Here is a 15,058-nt window from a genome sequence, read left to right as displayed (position 1 = left end):
CATCTGATACTGTGTTTGTACATCATCCAGGAATATTTTGGGTCAACAGGTTCACAGGCTCCCGAGGCCTAAACTGAAAGCGTTTCGAGTGGTTTGGGTTGTGTTTTAACAGGTCGTCTAATTTTGCAGTGACAGAGATCGAGAGATGAATGTAGAAGGTGGTGAAAGGCTAAAAAACATCTAAAAAACAAACAAAAAAAACAAAAAACAGGCCAGTCTAGACGTGCTTGTCTATACCTAGTCTTAACTTCATTATTCAACTCACATGTGTCTTAAACCTACATTCAATTGCATACATTCACAGTGTTCTCAAAGGAGAACTAAAACCAGCTGCAACACTGAAGAGGCTTTGAAACTGTAAAGCCGAGCTACACGCTACTCAGTTTACAGTAGTTTAACTACAGTCAGGGCCCTGTTTACACCTGGTATTAAGATGCATTTTGGTCGATTGGATCACAAGTAGACGAGGGAGACACATACCCATTTACACCTGGTGTTTTAATCCATCTCTTTTGTCCAATTTCAACCACTTCTGTCATGATGTCTTCGAGGGAAGAGTCTATGGGCAGGTAAATGTATAGGCTTTTTCAGATCTTTTGATCTAATGGGCAGAATAAGCTCACACAATTTACATATAAACAGACGACCAAAAAACAAAAAGGAGAGCAGCTTTCATTTCTGCTCTGATAGACCATGGCGAAAACTTTGAGTGTTAAAAATCAGGAATGGTGAGAGAACATTTTGCTTGGTACCGTTTTCCGACTTCCAATCCGGTCGAGCGCGTTTTTGGCTGCTCAAAACGTTTTAGACCGTTTACACCTGTATTTAGTGTCCACTTGTGATCCGATCGAACAAAACATCTTAATAGCAGATGTAAACAGGGCCTCAGGTTCTTCTGAAAGTAGCTTGCTGCAGGCCTTAAAACAATGCGCTTTCATTTGGGATAATACCAACAAACACAAAATTGCACCAAATCTAATAAAACAAGAAAAAAAAGCCCTAAAGAAATCAGTGGTGAACAGCAGTAATCACCATCCAGAAAGATTACATAAAGTTCAGCGTCTACTGGGAACGCTATTGAATGAATCAAATTAATCAGTTTCTTTTAGTTAGTTCATTGAAATGAAGCAAATTGTTTCCCTAAAGTGATTCAGTCTCATCAAATGCCTCTCAAATATCAACTTGTTCTAAGGCTGTATGCAATTACATACAAAAAAACATGGCATTTTGTCACTACATGGCAGAGTTGCCAGGTTTTCACAACAAAACCCACCCAAATGTCTAGTAAAAATTGTGTTCCAGGGGGAAAATCCATGTTTTTTTGGCAGGGTTCCTCTGGTAAAATTTGCATTCCAAGGGTTAAATATGTTATTTGGGGTTGCTTCAACCTGCGGTGTTAAAGTAGCCAAATTCTGCGGGGAAACTGTGTACTTGGCAACACTGTTACAATGCATTGGTAAAACTAAAATTTGGAAACAGCTACTTCACAACTGTAAATATTCTGCAACTTGAAAACAAAAAGCAGTCTTATTTAATCTAATAAGTTACAATAACTGCAAACATGTCATGAACATTTGTAGTTTTATTGAAACTTAATACACAGACTAAACAAAAGACAAACAGAACAAATGAAGAAAAAACAGCTACAAACACATCTTGTATTTAACAGAAGCAAACTCACCTCTTAGTGTCACTGACTGAACACAAATACAAACTGATAGGTAAAATTACATTGACTGTACAATCCAAACTTATTCTCACACACTCACTAACCCCTTTTGGAATATAAAAAAGGTTCAGTCCAATCAATCATACAGTTTTTCTGAGAGGTTAAATAACAGAACTGGGCCACACTGCCACCCACTGGTCAGGACGAGTAGTACATTTACTCCCAAAATGAGTCCTAAAGGAACATTGTTGTGCTTGAACCAACACACACATGTGAATGAACTCAACTTCACCTACTGCATGAGTTCAGTTAGTTCAGGGTCCATCAAGAGTTTCAAGACTCCTTCTGAGAGTCATCTGAGACTGTTACAAGCCAAACCAATCTAATAATTGTCTAGTATGTGTTGGTGAAGAGGACTACAATGAACAGTGCTTTTAGGATCTGCACAGAAGGGTTTCACAACCACAAGAAACATCAAAAGCACTGGTGAAGAAAGACATTCATGAGTATTTGATTCTTTCTGCACAGGCTGGTTTAAAATGTGAATGATCTCAAACTCCAGCCACCGTTATTATCAGCGGTTGAAAACTTTAAAAACAACAAAACAGAAGGACCTGAATGTGTCTGAAGTGGGAAAGCAACTGTTTAAGGCTTGACAATCCAATTTGTTTGTACTGGCAGAATACGGTTGGTGCAAACCAATTGACAAGGTACAAAATGCACATTAGTGTCTCTTTAAGATCTCCAGTATCTAAATGTGATGCATTCTGATTGGCCCTATCAATTTGTCAATCACTAAACCACTGAACCACCCAGTAGACTAACATTAATTGTTTAGGACGTTGATTATTTATTTTTTTTGACAAAAAGGGTTTGTCAGCTGTTTGTTCAACAAAACTAGTTTTTTTTGCGCTAACCTTCAGCTACGCACAACCTATAACCAACTGTTTTGGTAAAATCCAATCAAAACACATCTAGCTTAGCAGTTCCTCCTCAAAATCTTATGCAAACACATTCAAGCTTTTAGAACGCCAGTCTTAAAACAGCTTAACATGGTAAGTTCACTGCAAACTTGTGCAATAACGTCACAACAATTAGAGAGATTTCACTACAGCCAAAAGCATCAATTCTAAAGCAGAAAACTTACCATTTGGCTGTTTTTTTTTAATGCAAGAATTCTGAGATCTCACAGTAAGGTGGTTGTAATCAGGGTTTCATGCATTTGATCAGTCTAAAAACGTCATTTGTCAAGCAGAGATTCGTTATCATGATCCACAGTGTCTTATCGTTTTGGACTTATGAAATAAAACATTAACTGTGAATTAAGGGTCAGAGGATCTACTCTATGTCTCACGGTGAGCATGCATGTGTGTCCGTGGCTGTCGCGTTTAAGAATGGTCTCCGTTGGCGCTGTCTCCATCGTCCTCTCCTTCCTCTTGCTCACCCTCCTCTTCCTCCTCTTCATCATCCTCCCTTCCTCGACTCTTGATCTGCACAAATCAAATGTGTAGAGTGAATACGAGCAAGGTGATATAATTTCCTCGCACTGTTGTTTCTCTTTCTCTCACCTCCTCTTCCTCCAGCAGGTCTCCCTCATCCTCGTAGTCATTCATTTCTGTGCTCTCGCGCTCTTTCTTCCCGCCGGAGTGCTGGGGTGACACCTCCTCTGGTTTAGCACCCTTCACATCTGTGCACACACACAGAAATAATCAGTGATTGTGTAAAGGAGGTCATTTTTGTGCCACCAAACAGAACTGTAAATATAAACAGGTCTTCTGCAATCTAGTTTAGTGTCATTAGAAATTACTAGATTTACTGGCTTTGGTTGGTATAGTTTTATCTGTGTGGCATGTACCTGATTTCTTGCTGTGGTCTCTCTCCATGCGCTCAAGGCTCTCCAGCAGGTAGTCCACTTTGTGTTTAATCTGAGTCAGTTCCTTCTTAATGGTTTGTAGATCATCAGCTCTCACTACACACGCACACATACAGTTGCTTATTAGCCCAAATGTACACTACTGTTTGTGGTCAGTAAGATTTCCTAAATGTTTTCTGAAAAGTCTCTTCTGCTCACCAAGGCTGTATTTATTTGATTAAAAATATAGTAAAAACTAATATTGTGAAAAATTATTATAGCTGTTTTCTATGTGAATATATTGTAAAATGTAATTTATTCCTGTTATGCAAAGCTGATGCAAATCATCATATTAGAATGATTTCTGAAGGATCACGTGACACTTAAGACTGGAATAATGATGCTGAAAATTCAGCTTTGCATCTCAGGAATAAATTACATTTTACAGTACATTCACACAGGAAACAGTTATTTTAAAAACTGTAATCATTATTCACAATTAGGGGTGTAACGGTACATGTACTCGTCCCGAACCGTACGACGAAAACAGTCAGTTGTGGGAGATCCACACTCCAGTCCAGAAGGGGGCGTGCGCAGTAATACTATGCTGTTTGCCAACTGCCACAGGAAAAAGAGCAGAAAAACAGCGCAAGACTTGAGTGTTTGAAAACAAAGTCCACTAGAGAGTGAACATGCGTCGAATGAGTCTTTCTGCACTCGTGGACAAAGGAGAATGCTTTGAAAATGGAGCAGAACGCAAAAAAATAAAATAAAGCTTAAGCTTTGTTTTTTAAATATAGTTAAAGTGGAGCAGATTGTAACACTCCTAATGAACAAATTTTATTTTTCATTATTCTATTTTTTTCTGTACTTTTATAACAAGATGCTTTTCAGTTTTGTAGCTGATTGTGACCAAATACCTTTTGTTTTTATCAGCCCTGCAAAAAAAAAAATTGACCTATGACTATGATCTACACCAGGGATCGGCAATTAAGTTTGGCATCGGGCCAAAAAAAATTGTGCCACTAGATGGTGGGTCAGAACATAGTCAAAGGAGACTTGAATAAGCCCATTAATGGCATGTTTGAGTCATGCTCTAAACTAACTATGTTTTATTTCCTCTTTGAATAATAAATGTGTATCATTTTAATTGGCTTGTTACACAATATGGAGCCTAACTTATTGTAATGGGGTAAATTCAGGTTGATTGGGGTCACTTTTCCTAGTCATCTCAATGGCAAAAAGTGTCCCAATCACCATGAATTCACCCTAATTATTTGACCTAGCCTACTTTTACACTCAGAATTATTCCTTGGCATCCACACGCACTAAACTGCATTTTTTTAAATTGTGTGCATGCTGGAGGTACACTATTATGTCGTGTGCAGAGTGAGATGTTAACATTTAAGCTAGCTGGTGAGAGTCTAAGAGTCTAAAGAGGAAAGTTGACAGCGAAAATAGGGCGGAAAGACAACTATGCGTTCATCCTACCTAGTTTTGTGAACGCAAAGCCGGTGTGTCTTATCTGCAACGAAGTTGTAGCTGTTTGCAAAGAATATAATATTAGGGGCTGTTCACATGTCGCGTCTAAAATCTTGCGGAAAGCGCGGCCGTGCCTCTTTCCTTTCCAAAGCGCTTGCTCTCCTGTGGCGTCTGTTATTGCTATGCAACTATGAACTGTGCTCTCCAGACAGATCTATTTCAGAACCAGCCGCTATGAAAATAATCTGGCTGCGGGCGCGGGCGCGGGCCAGATATTATTGCTGGGCCGCCTATTGCCGACCAGTGACCTACACTATTAACTAGTTGCTTATTAGCATGCATATTACCAGGATATTGGCTGTTTATTAGTACTTATAAAGCAGATATTAATGCCTTATTCCTCATGAAATTGTTATTCGTTATTCTACCGAAATCGTACCCAACCGTGACCCCAAATTGCCTTCTGTGTTACATCCCTATTCACAATGTTACTTTTTAATCAAATAAATGCAGCCTAAATGAAGATTATGTGCGACTTCCCTTTTGTACACACACACATTGTAGTAATGAACATAGAAAATGGATTTCAATTAGAACAAGGAATCAGGGTTCCTATACGTTTTCCATTTCAAAATTCCATACTTTTCCAGACTAAAATTTACAGACCTCTGTAGATTTTTAACCATATTTAACAAATGGTTCATACAGCATTATTTTCAGCATTATATTTGGTATATATTACAGTCATATGTAGATATTCTTATCTCACTTTTTTTTCATTAGTTTTCTCAAAGTTATAAGATGAACTAAAAATAAAGAGAAGAAACCTAAAACGCATTATAACCTGCATATATTCACCTGATACATCGGTTTGATACTGATATCATAGTTTGATCGTGGTAGGGTCTGATTTAAATAATCATTTGCTCCTTAATCTGTTACTGGTGTGAGTGGCACACGCACATTCGATTAGTAAAGTTCAAAAGAGACACGCTTAAGGTAAAAGACAAAAAGCTTTGCGTAATGAAAATGTGCGCCTTGAATTTAATCAATTGTGTTCAACAACCACTAAAGGATCACTAAACTTTTGCAATGAAAACACTCTTATAACACTCTAAACACATTAATTTATTTTCTTAGAAATTCTTAATTTTATATTTTAACTGAATAGAGGCAATAGTCTGGAAACACAAATGTTTTCCCATACTTATCCAGACCTGAATATTCCTCAAATAAAATCCAAACTGCATAGGAACCCTGAGAAATAGAGAGGGGAGAGTAAAATGGATAATACAGCATGAGAAAGCTCTCACTGGTGCGGGAGGTGCGCTGGCTGCTCTTGGAGGAGAAGCTGCTCTTGGTCCTACGGCTGCCGCCACCACTCACGCTCACACGCGCGCGCTTGGACGGGATCACAGCTCGCGACAGCGGGGGAGGAGGGGGCGGGGGAACGCGTGACGGGTACGAGTACATCCTGAAAACACAAGCACTCAGATTAACACACACGTTCCGGGAATCGCGCAGTCCGTCAAATCCGAGTTCAGACAGACATTAAAAGCCTTTAATGAATAATAAAAAAGCTCTTTGCAAACCGTTTGATCATTTTAAACGCGAGTGAATTTTTCAATAGCAAGCCCTCACCTGTCATAGTAATCCCTCTGAAAGTCATAGTCCAGATCAAATGAAGAACTGTGGGAGAAGGCAAAGAATTAAAAGGGGAAAATACTTCTACATACGATTATAATTCAATTATATAACTATATAGAACAGAATAGTAATATAAAATGCAAACCTGTACATATCTCCTGCAGAGCGTTTAATAGTCTTTGACCGATGAGGTTTTGGCTCACCAGCCAGATTAATATCTAAAAAAGTAGAAAGATTGAATATTCAAATAAACTGACATGTAGCCTAGTGGTCATGAGACAAGTCACTTTGGATGAGAGCATCTGCTAAATGAATGAATGTAAATGTAATTATGAGGGGCTTATAGGAGCAATCACCACAGAGGTTTACGTGACTTTTGCAATAATTATGTTTTATGCATTATTGGTTAGACTTTGCAAAATAATATTTAAAAAAAATAAATAAATAAGAGGGATTATAATTTTGTTTACTACTGCTATTGTAAAATATGCTTTTCCATAGCTTCAATCTCAATTAAACAAATTTTGCATGCATAAAGCCTATTCCAGAGCCATTAAGATTTTTGCATTGTGACAATATTACTTAACATAATTTAATCATTTTTAAGGGTGCTCTGATTGATCCGGCACCGATCGTTATCAGCTGATAATAACTTTATATAGTTTGATGGGTGGCCTCTACAAAGGCCGATCTGAAGAGCCAATCAGATGACGCAAAGCTTGCAAGACTATTTTTCTATGCGCAGCTAAAATTGCTTCGCTACATATACCGGTCTGGTAGTTCTACCAGGTGTCTGAAAAGGACAACTGCAGAGACACTGCAACGACAGCAACCCTACAGCACCAACAGCTAGAAACTAGGGCTGTGCGATTTTAGTGCATTTCGTTCCACTCTAAAAGCCCAAACTTAACATCCAAATCAGCTAGATCAGCGATTGCCATAAAATACAGTCTACATTAAACTGCGAAAGATATATTGTTCCCCAAATGGCTTTTTGTGCGCACGCTCCGAGATGGAAGTGGAACATGGACAAGAAAAGTGAACTTTAAAGGGTTAGTTCACCCAAAAACGTCATTTATTACTCACCCTCTTGTTGTTCTACACCCGTAAGACCTTCGTTTATCTCACTGAGCCATCGGATTTCATCAACAATATCTTAATTTGTGTTCCGAAGATGAACGAAGGTCTTACAGGTGTAGAACAACATGAGGGTGAGAAATAAATTACATTAATTTCATTTTTGGGTGAACTAACCCTTTAACTGAGCTTCAGTTTGCGCCTAAATGGTGAAATACATACAGAAATGTGTCAAAATGCCTGGCGAGAATTCGCTTAAACAACGCTGGTTATGTCTTAAGTGAACAAACAGTTAGAAAATTTTGTATATTTAATAGGATTAATCTATATTTAATTTATACAGTGATACTATGCAGTGTTGTTTACTTTGTTGATAAAGATCGTATCGGCAAGTATCCTTGTGAAACAGTCGGTTATGTCTCAAGTGAACGTAAACAGTTGAGAAAGAAAACGAGTGTGTAACAGTATAATATTCTTTTGATTTTCAGTGGAAATTACTGTGAGATTTCCTAAAGACTGAATATATACACACCAAGATGTTTCTTTCATATTACTACAAATGAGAGAAAGTACTATTCACAATATGGCGTAATAAGTCCCGCCTTCAAATTAAAAGAGCCAATCACCAATTGTCAAGTCATCGCATCACTGCAGCTGCCTTCAGAAGCTCCAGCTGCTATAGAAACAGTCCTGAGACTCACGCACATGCGCATTGGCTGGTCCAATCTAAAATATACACTTTTATGATTCAGTTTATGTCAGATTAGTTGCTGACTTGAAATGTCTTTTAAATGTGAATTTGGCAAGCTGTTCTACAATAACATTATAGCCATGTTTCCATCCAAATGCAAATGCAAATTTAACTTGTGCGCAGTTTGGAATATCGCATAAAACATTTGCAATATTCCAACAACTGCACCGTTTCCATCCAGTGAGTCGAACAAAATCGTCACCTTCCTGATAAACTGGCACTAAATATCAGAAAAATATAAGTTGCTGCAGTAGAAGCCACTATATATTATAATTTTAGTATATAATAAATTACTTGTGCCGCCCTCAGAGCGTGCAGAGGAAACACAAACGCCTGGTGTTTGTGAACGCAATCGTGCGAGGCGCTTCTGGAAAGGAATTACACCGAACCACTTTAATGACAGACTTTGCCTAGGTACTACAGAATGACCATAACAGCATTTCAGATGCTGTGCAACGAGATCGGTCCGCTGGTTGGTCCAGTTGTGCCGTCCCATCACAAAGTCACATGTCTTTTTTGATGCGCATCAATGAATTTATTCAGTAAAAGTGTTTCCATAATAGTTTATATGCATGTTTTTGTATCGCATAAATTTATCCAACTCAGTTGAACGCATAAGTTTTGTATGCGCATTTTTACAATTTATGCGCATCTTGGCGTTTCCATCCAGCATTTTTTTTAAGCAGTATTCCAAAATGCGTATAAAAATAGGTGGATGGAAACATAGCTAATGACATCTTCACAGTGGGACGTCACTCTACTTACCGAGCACCTGTCCAACGATCATCCTCCCATCTTCACCAGCAACCGCCGATCTGGCGTTCCTCTCGTTGGCGTACTGGACGAACGCGAAGCCTTTGTGCACGGAGCAGCCCACGATCTTCCCGTACTTACTGAAGATGGCTTCCACATCAGCCTTGGTCACTAGCATGGTGTTGAGGTTCCCGATGAAGACCCGGGAGTTCAGCGAACGCGGATCCGTCTTGTTGGTGACGTTACTGGCCATCAGGCTGCTGGTTGTGGGGGAATGACTGAGCAAAAAGAGGAATGGAAGGGGTGCACAAGATTGACAAAGACAGGAAAGAAAAATGAGAAATCAGCTTGTCGATAACACTACCGGCCTCAGTAGCTGTTTCCATCCAAAGTAGCAAATTTAACTGGAAAAATTGGACTACTGCATAATATACTTTCATCCCATGTGTTCAAGAGAACAAATTCACCACTTCGCAGGAAACATATACAAAGTAACAATAATAAAAAGTAAGCTGCTGCAACTGGGGAAGCCTTTGGCTTTTTTCCTGCACAATAAATGAATTTGCACAATCAAGCGCTGTCATATTATCTTGTGTTCAGATGCCTGATGTTTGGGAACTCAACTGTGTGAGACAGTTCTGGGAAATAATTACACCAAATCATATTTGTGACAGACTTTAGCTCAGGCATTTCAGAATGACTAAAACAACATTTGAGATGCTGTGCGATGCAATTTGTCTGCTGATTAGTCCAGTTACCCAATCACATGACCCGTTGAGGCGGAGTCTGTTGTTGCGCATTAAGTATATAGATGCGTTTCAGTAAGTTCATGCGCATGTCTTTTTATCGGATACAAAAATTCAACTGAGTGCATACTTTACTTTTTTATGCATATTTTAAGATTGTATGCACATTCAGCACTTTTTTAACACAATATCTGCATAATTCATATAAAAAAAATGTGGATGGAAACTATCTAGTGAGACCGGTTCTGGAAATATAGTGTGCAAGTCAACATGAAACAGCATTCACAACCCATTTTACTTCTATAATAACATGCACTTACGAATCGCTTAAAAAAACAAAAACAAAAAAAACAAAAAAACACAAGAAACATGTATTATTGAGTAAATGGGGTCCATTTTGGTTTCATGTTGACTTTAAATTCATTCTTACAGATTTAAAAAGAACCACATGAAGATTACAGTCCAGATCTATACATACACATTTTCAATTAGTCCATTATTATGAACATTACCCGAAAACAAGACATTTGGGGTAAGAACAATCATTTTCAAGATATATATATATATATATATATATATATATATATATATATATATATATATATACACAGTTTGTATCAATCAAGATGAAGTGTTTAAGCTTCATAACTCACATTATTTGCTTAAGTTATATCTAGTATGTTTAAAATCAGAGCCACAGCAGTCATATATGAAGTTTTCCTGTACTATAATGTGCTTGGATATACATTTGAAATCAGAAGATTCACACATCAACTAGAAGGGCGTGTACATTGTAGTTTATGCATTTTGTTGGGCGACGGTGTTCATATCTGCACACACCAGGACTGGATGGGTAATGTGATGTATGGGCTGCTGAAATATCGCTTACAAACTAAAAATACAGATGTGAAACCAATCATCAGCTGCTATCAAGTTAAAGTATAGGTGTTGTAGTATCACTTTGCTTTGTTTATGCGTTTGATGAAGAGTAAAATGAGTGGAAATGCACTCAAAATGTATCTGGTTTGTGAAGTACTGTGACACTATGTGTGCGGATCATTTTCTGTGCTTCCAACACATGAGCGGTAAACTGGTATGTTTGAGTTGGACTGGGCAGTGTTTTGGCAGTGTGCTGTTGTTTGGAAATATCTTTGGATGCTTAGATCGCCACATAACGTGAACATTGAGATATTTAAGTGTGCTGAGGGGGATGTTGGGGGTTGAATATTCAAAACTCACTCCATTCTGTCTGTAATTCAGGTCGAGTCGTCTGTCTGCCTGATTCTGTTGGAGAGAAGAGGGTCGTTATTGGACACCATTGAGCTGCTGCTCAGCAGTGCATTGTGGGTGAAGGTCGTATTGTGTGGGTGGGTGATGTAACCCACCGCACTTTAACAGATGTCACATCAATTTTAACACTTTCCCAAGGTCAAACACGCAGACTAGTGTTTGGCTGCTGCCACCCAGTGGTTGGTATACAAAACTTGAGGCAAAGAAAATGATATCCAGATATCCCAAGTGAAACAGAACAGCCATGTCACCATAATGTTATTTAAACCCACTCAATGTCACATGATCCCAAACTAAATCCCTTTTAATTTAGGGGAGAAATGTCAAAAAGTGTCAAATAGAGTGACGTTTCTTAGCCACGTGATGAAACGACGCATTAAATCCTGCACTAATGAAAAAAGAAAAAAAAAACTGCCACCAAGGGAGATTAAAAAGGCCTATCAAGTGATGCCCTCGGCACAGCTTCAGACACACCATTAATCTGTATTACAGCCCACTGAACAAAAAGAGATGAATGAATATCTGTGTGTCTGTAGGAAATCTCAGTATTATAGAGGTGAAAGTTTAAGGCCAATTATAAAGCAAGTCGGAGGTCTGAGCAAATTAAAAACGCAAAATCTCCTCAGGCTCCATGATAGATAAAGTAGTAGGAAAATAAACATGAATTTGGGGAAATTAGGACCTCTAAGTTTCTATAATTGGTAAAAAAGTTGCACAATAATCTTAGTGTAGAAATGCTCCCTTGTCTTTCCTCACATAATTTGAAAATGAAGGCTATTCCAATGTCTCAATATTAAATTGTACAGCATTACTTTATAAAGTCAACACTAAAATGTGCTAAAAACAACATTCTTTTCCCAGTGGTATAAAGGTGGGTATTTGGATTAATTAAGACAATTTTAATGTATAAATATTTCAATTGCACAGCATTACTCTATAATGTCAAGACTCAAGACCAAATTATATTACAGTTAACATTGTTTTCACCCCTGCAAAATGAAGATTCAATGGTGTAAATGTGGGTATTTTAGAATAATTTGAATGAAAGTTCATGGGAATATCAATGAATATTAAATGTGAAATTTAGATATTGTACCACAATGTTCTACAAATTTGTCTACAGCAATCTGTCACGGCAGCCAACATGCTGAAGACTCATCTTTGCACTTGAATTCAACTTTATGGGTTGGGGAAAAGCAGAAAATGTGTTTGAATGGCATGAAATGAAGAACAAGGAGATGTAAACTTGTAATTGTCCTCTATAGTACACCACCAATTCAAAAATAAGACCTCAGCATCAAATGTTGGGATTCTCTCAAGGAGCGGCTCAGAAAAATATAGTGTGTCTTTGACTTAAGTGTTCTGCTAGCCTGTTTGCTAAGCAAATTCAGACTATGAACATTTCTCTAATTGCACTAAATAAACAACATAATGCACAAGTCTATACACTATTTATAAAGTATTTTTAACTCTAAAAGGTGACGAAAGCAAGTAAAGGCTACACACAACAAACGGGAGTCTAGTCTGCACACTTTTCAGGAAGATTGGTGCGGAAGTGGAGAATAAAAGTAAAACCAACTTACGGATTGACGTGGGTCAAAAAAGCTGGCTCAAAAACTACAAAAAAAGCAAAATGAATAAAATCAGAATTGAACATCTGAGATGTGTCCCTTTTAACTCACTAAAGAAGGGATTTTTTTGTTTTGTTTTTTTACAACTAATTGAGTGCACTGGGCTGACAGACCTGAAGTCTTCATGACAAATTTGGTGTAAAATGTAGACTTGATAATGAAAGTGTGACCTCCATGACTTTAAAAAGCAGAATGTGTATTTTGTATACAAAGACATCATCAGCATGTGGTGCTTAGTATAGACCAGGGTTTCCCAAAGCGTTAAGTTCAGTGAAAAATCTAATTCAGTCAAACTAAAATAAGAGCATTGCAATGCGACAACACTGCATCAATCCCATTTCATTAAACAACACTGTTCACAGCCATAGTGATGCTGTCTTTTGTAGCTTTGTAGATTAAAATGGTAATGACAGTCACATTTCAACACTTGTAAAAGCAGAGAAACTGATTCAGTTACAATATGCTTATAATTCCTCCCTCGCCCCACATTCTATAATTAAAAGCAAGTTTTTTTTCTATAAAAAAATTATGATTGTACAAAATATTCCTAAGAGTAATCATAAAACACTGAAATCATAAAATGTACTATATGTAATGAAAATGGTGGGTTATACATACCCAATATGTTGGGGTGTGTATGATTCTCATGTTTAGGAACCCCTGATCTACACCTAATTTATAGATAAAAACAAAACCACAAACTGGTCTTGACAGGTTTTAGCTGGAGTATGATGCTGATGTGTGCCTAGTGGGGAATTGTGTGGGGAATATGATTTGGTGCACTCCACATTCTCATACAAGACCTTTTAACGAAAACAAAAGAAATACTTGTATAATCTATATCAAGCACAGAAAGAAGACAGCAAAATTAAACCACTTTAAAATGTGATACTGCATGGAAAATTTTGTTCAAGTCTTATAGGTGTGTGGTGTTTGTTTTTGTTTTTTTTGGGGGGGGGGGGGGGCATTTTCATATCATCAAGACATTCTACAAGACAACTATAAGAGCTTCATCATGGGCTAAACTCTTGGATTACACACAAACATGATGTAATATCCACTTGAATGCAGCATGGGGCAGTTGAGCACATGAGCGAAGGCAATAATACTGTTCTTGGCCCACTGGGCTTTCTTCAAACATTTATTTCATAGTAATGCAACCAGCTCAATTCAACATTATTGATGTACTTTTAATGGAAAGATTGACCGTTTACATGATTTCGCATAGACCAGGGATGCAAATGTAAAAAGTGTTAAATGGTCCATGCGTTGTCATAGATTATTGCATGAGACAGAAAACGTGTTTTCTCAGTCCATTAAAAGTGCTGAAAATTCAAAACCTGCAAAAACGTCGCCTGAAAATTCAATTGACACGATTCCGACTGGAACGCTTCGGAAAGCAACGACCCTCAAAAATAGGAGCAAAAATAACGCCCAAATAACCGTATTAAAAAGGACATGCTCAGTCCAAATGTCTACAGCTGAATAAAAATAGTCTACTCATGTTGGGGAAAACAGTCTGTCATCTTAAAAATTGAATTAAAACGCGTTTATATTCTGAATCCCGGACATGGAGGGAAAAACGACCCCATCTTGAAAACACAACCACCGGTCCATGAGAAATTTCCTCCACAATAACTTCAAAAATCAAATAAACCAGCTGCTCTAGCAGTAGTCCTGCAAAAAAAATGGGGTGAAAAATAACTCCTACTTTGAAAAATAAAAATAAAATGGTGCGATCCTCTCAAAGCATATATGTTTTTTTCACTGCTCTACCACGGCATCACAAAATGTACGCCACCAAAGCCAAGCAGAAAATGACCAGAAAAATGCATTAAAAATAAAAACACAAAAATTCTCCAAAGATAGTTCAAAGTCAAAAATAAAAAGTGACAAAAAATCTCTCGAATCAAAATACTCACCGGGAGTTTAAGACTAAAAATGATTAAAATTCGGTGCTGTACTGTTTTGTGGATACAGTCCGTACCAGCTCGTTCAGTAGACACCGACCAACAGACGAGTGCACGAAATGGCGTCGAGCAAATGCGCACTGAAAATAAGCCCCGCCCCGCTCTACATATCTTCTAATCTCATTGGCTGCATTTCAACGCGCCGAAGAAACAGATGACATCGATTGGTGGATTTACGCGTCCTTCTTTT

The 15,058-nt window shown here is 37.9% G+C and overlaps 1 protein-coding gene across 4 annotated transcripts; it reads right to left on the bottom strand.

The window, feature by feature from the left end:
• Positions 1–1,564: 1,564 nt before the first annotated feature.
• On the bottom strand, positions 1,565–14,974 carry hnrnpc (heterogeneous nuclear ribonucleoprotein C). Of its 4 annotated transcripts, none has more exons than XM_048185405.1 (10): positions 14,821–14,974; positions 12,851–12,884; positions 11,217–11,261; positions 9,373–9,509; positions 6,796–6,868; positions 6,645–6,692; positions 6,317–6,477; positions 3,525–3,638; positions 3,238–3,356; positions 1,565–3,159 (listed from the first exon to the last, which is right to left on the bottom strand). In XM_048185405.1, the coding sequence occupies exons 3-10, from the start codon at positions 11,219–11,221 to the stop codon at positions 3,058–3,060; spliced, it is 759 nt and encodes a 252-aa protein (XP_048041362.1). In that variant the 5' UTR covers positions 11,222–11,261; positions 12,851–12,884; positions 14,821–14,974; the 3' UTR covers positions 1,565–3,057. The 4 variants fall into 4 exon arrangements, with proteins under 4 accessions (XP_048041362.1, XP_048041358.1, XP_048041359.1 ...); XM_048185401.1 differs by having other exon boundaries at positions 9,244–9,509; positions 14,821–14,973; XM_048185402.1 differs by lacking the exon at positions 12,851–12,884 and having other exon boundaries at positions 9,244–9,509; positions 14,821–14,967.
• Positions 14,975–15,058: the final 84 nt, after the last annotated feature.

This window comes from Megalobrama amblycephala, linkage group LG3 (genome assembly GCF_018812025.1).
Source record: "Megalobrama amblycephala isolate DHTTF-2021 linkage group LG3, ASM1881202v1, whole genome shotgun sequence".
In the NCBI taxonomy this organism is placed as follows: domain Eukaryota; kingdom Metazoa; phylum Chordata; class Actinopteri; order Cypriniformes; family Xenocyprididae; genus Megalobrama; species Megalobrama amblycephala.
The sequence above is the reverse complement of the archived record's forward strand: the minus strand, read 5'-3'. Positions and strand labels throughout refer to the sequence as shown.

What these genes read in the sequence shown, in the direction of transcription:
- hnrnpc (XM_048185401.1), bottom strand. An exon ending in CAGAGGGATTACTATGACAG is followed by an intron (nt 6,478 to 6,644) that starts GTGAGGGCTTGC and finishes TTGTGTTTTCAG; the next exon opens with GATGTACTCGTACCCGTCAC. An exon ending in AGACCACAGCAAGAAATCAG is followed by an intron (nt 3,357 to 3,524) that starts GTACATGCCACA and finishes GTGTGTGCACAG; the next exon opens with ATGTGAAGGGTGCTAAACCA.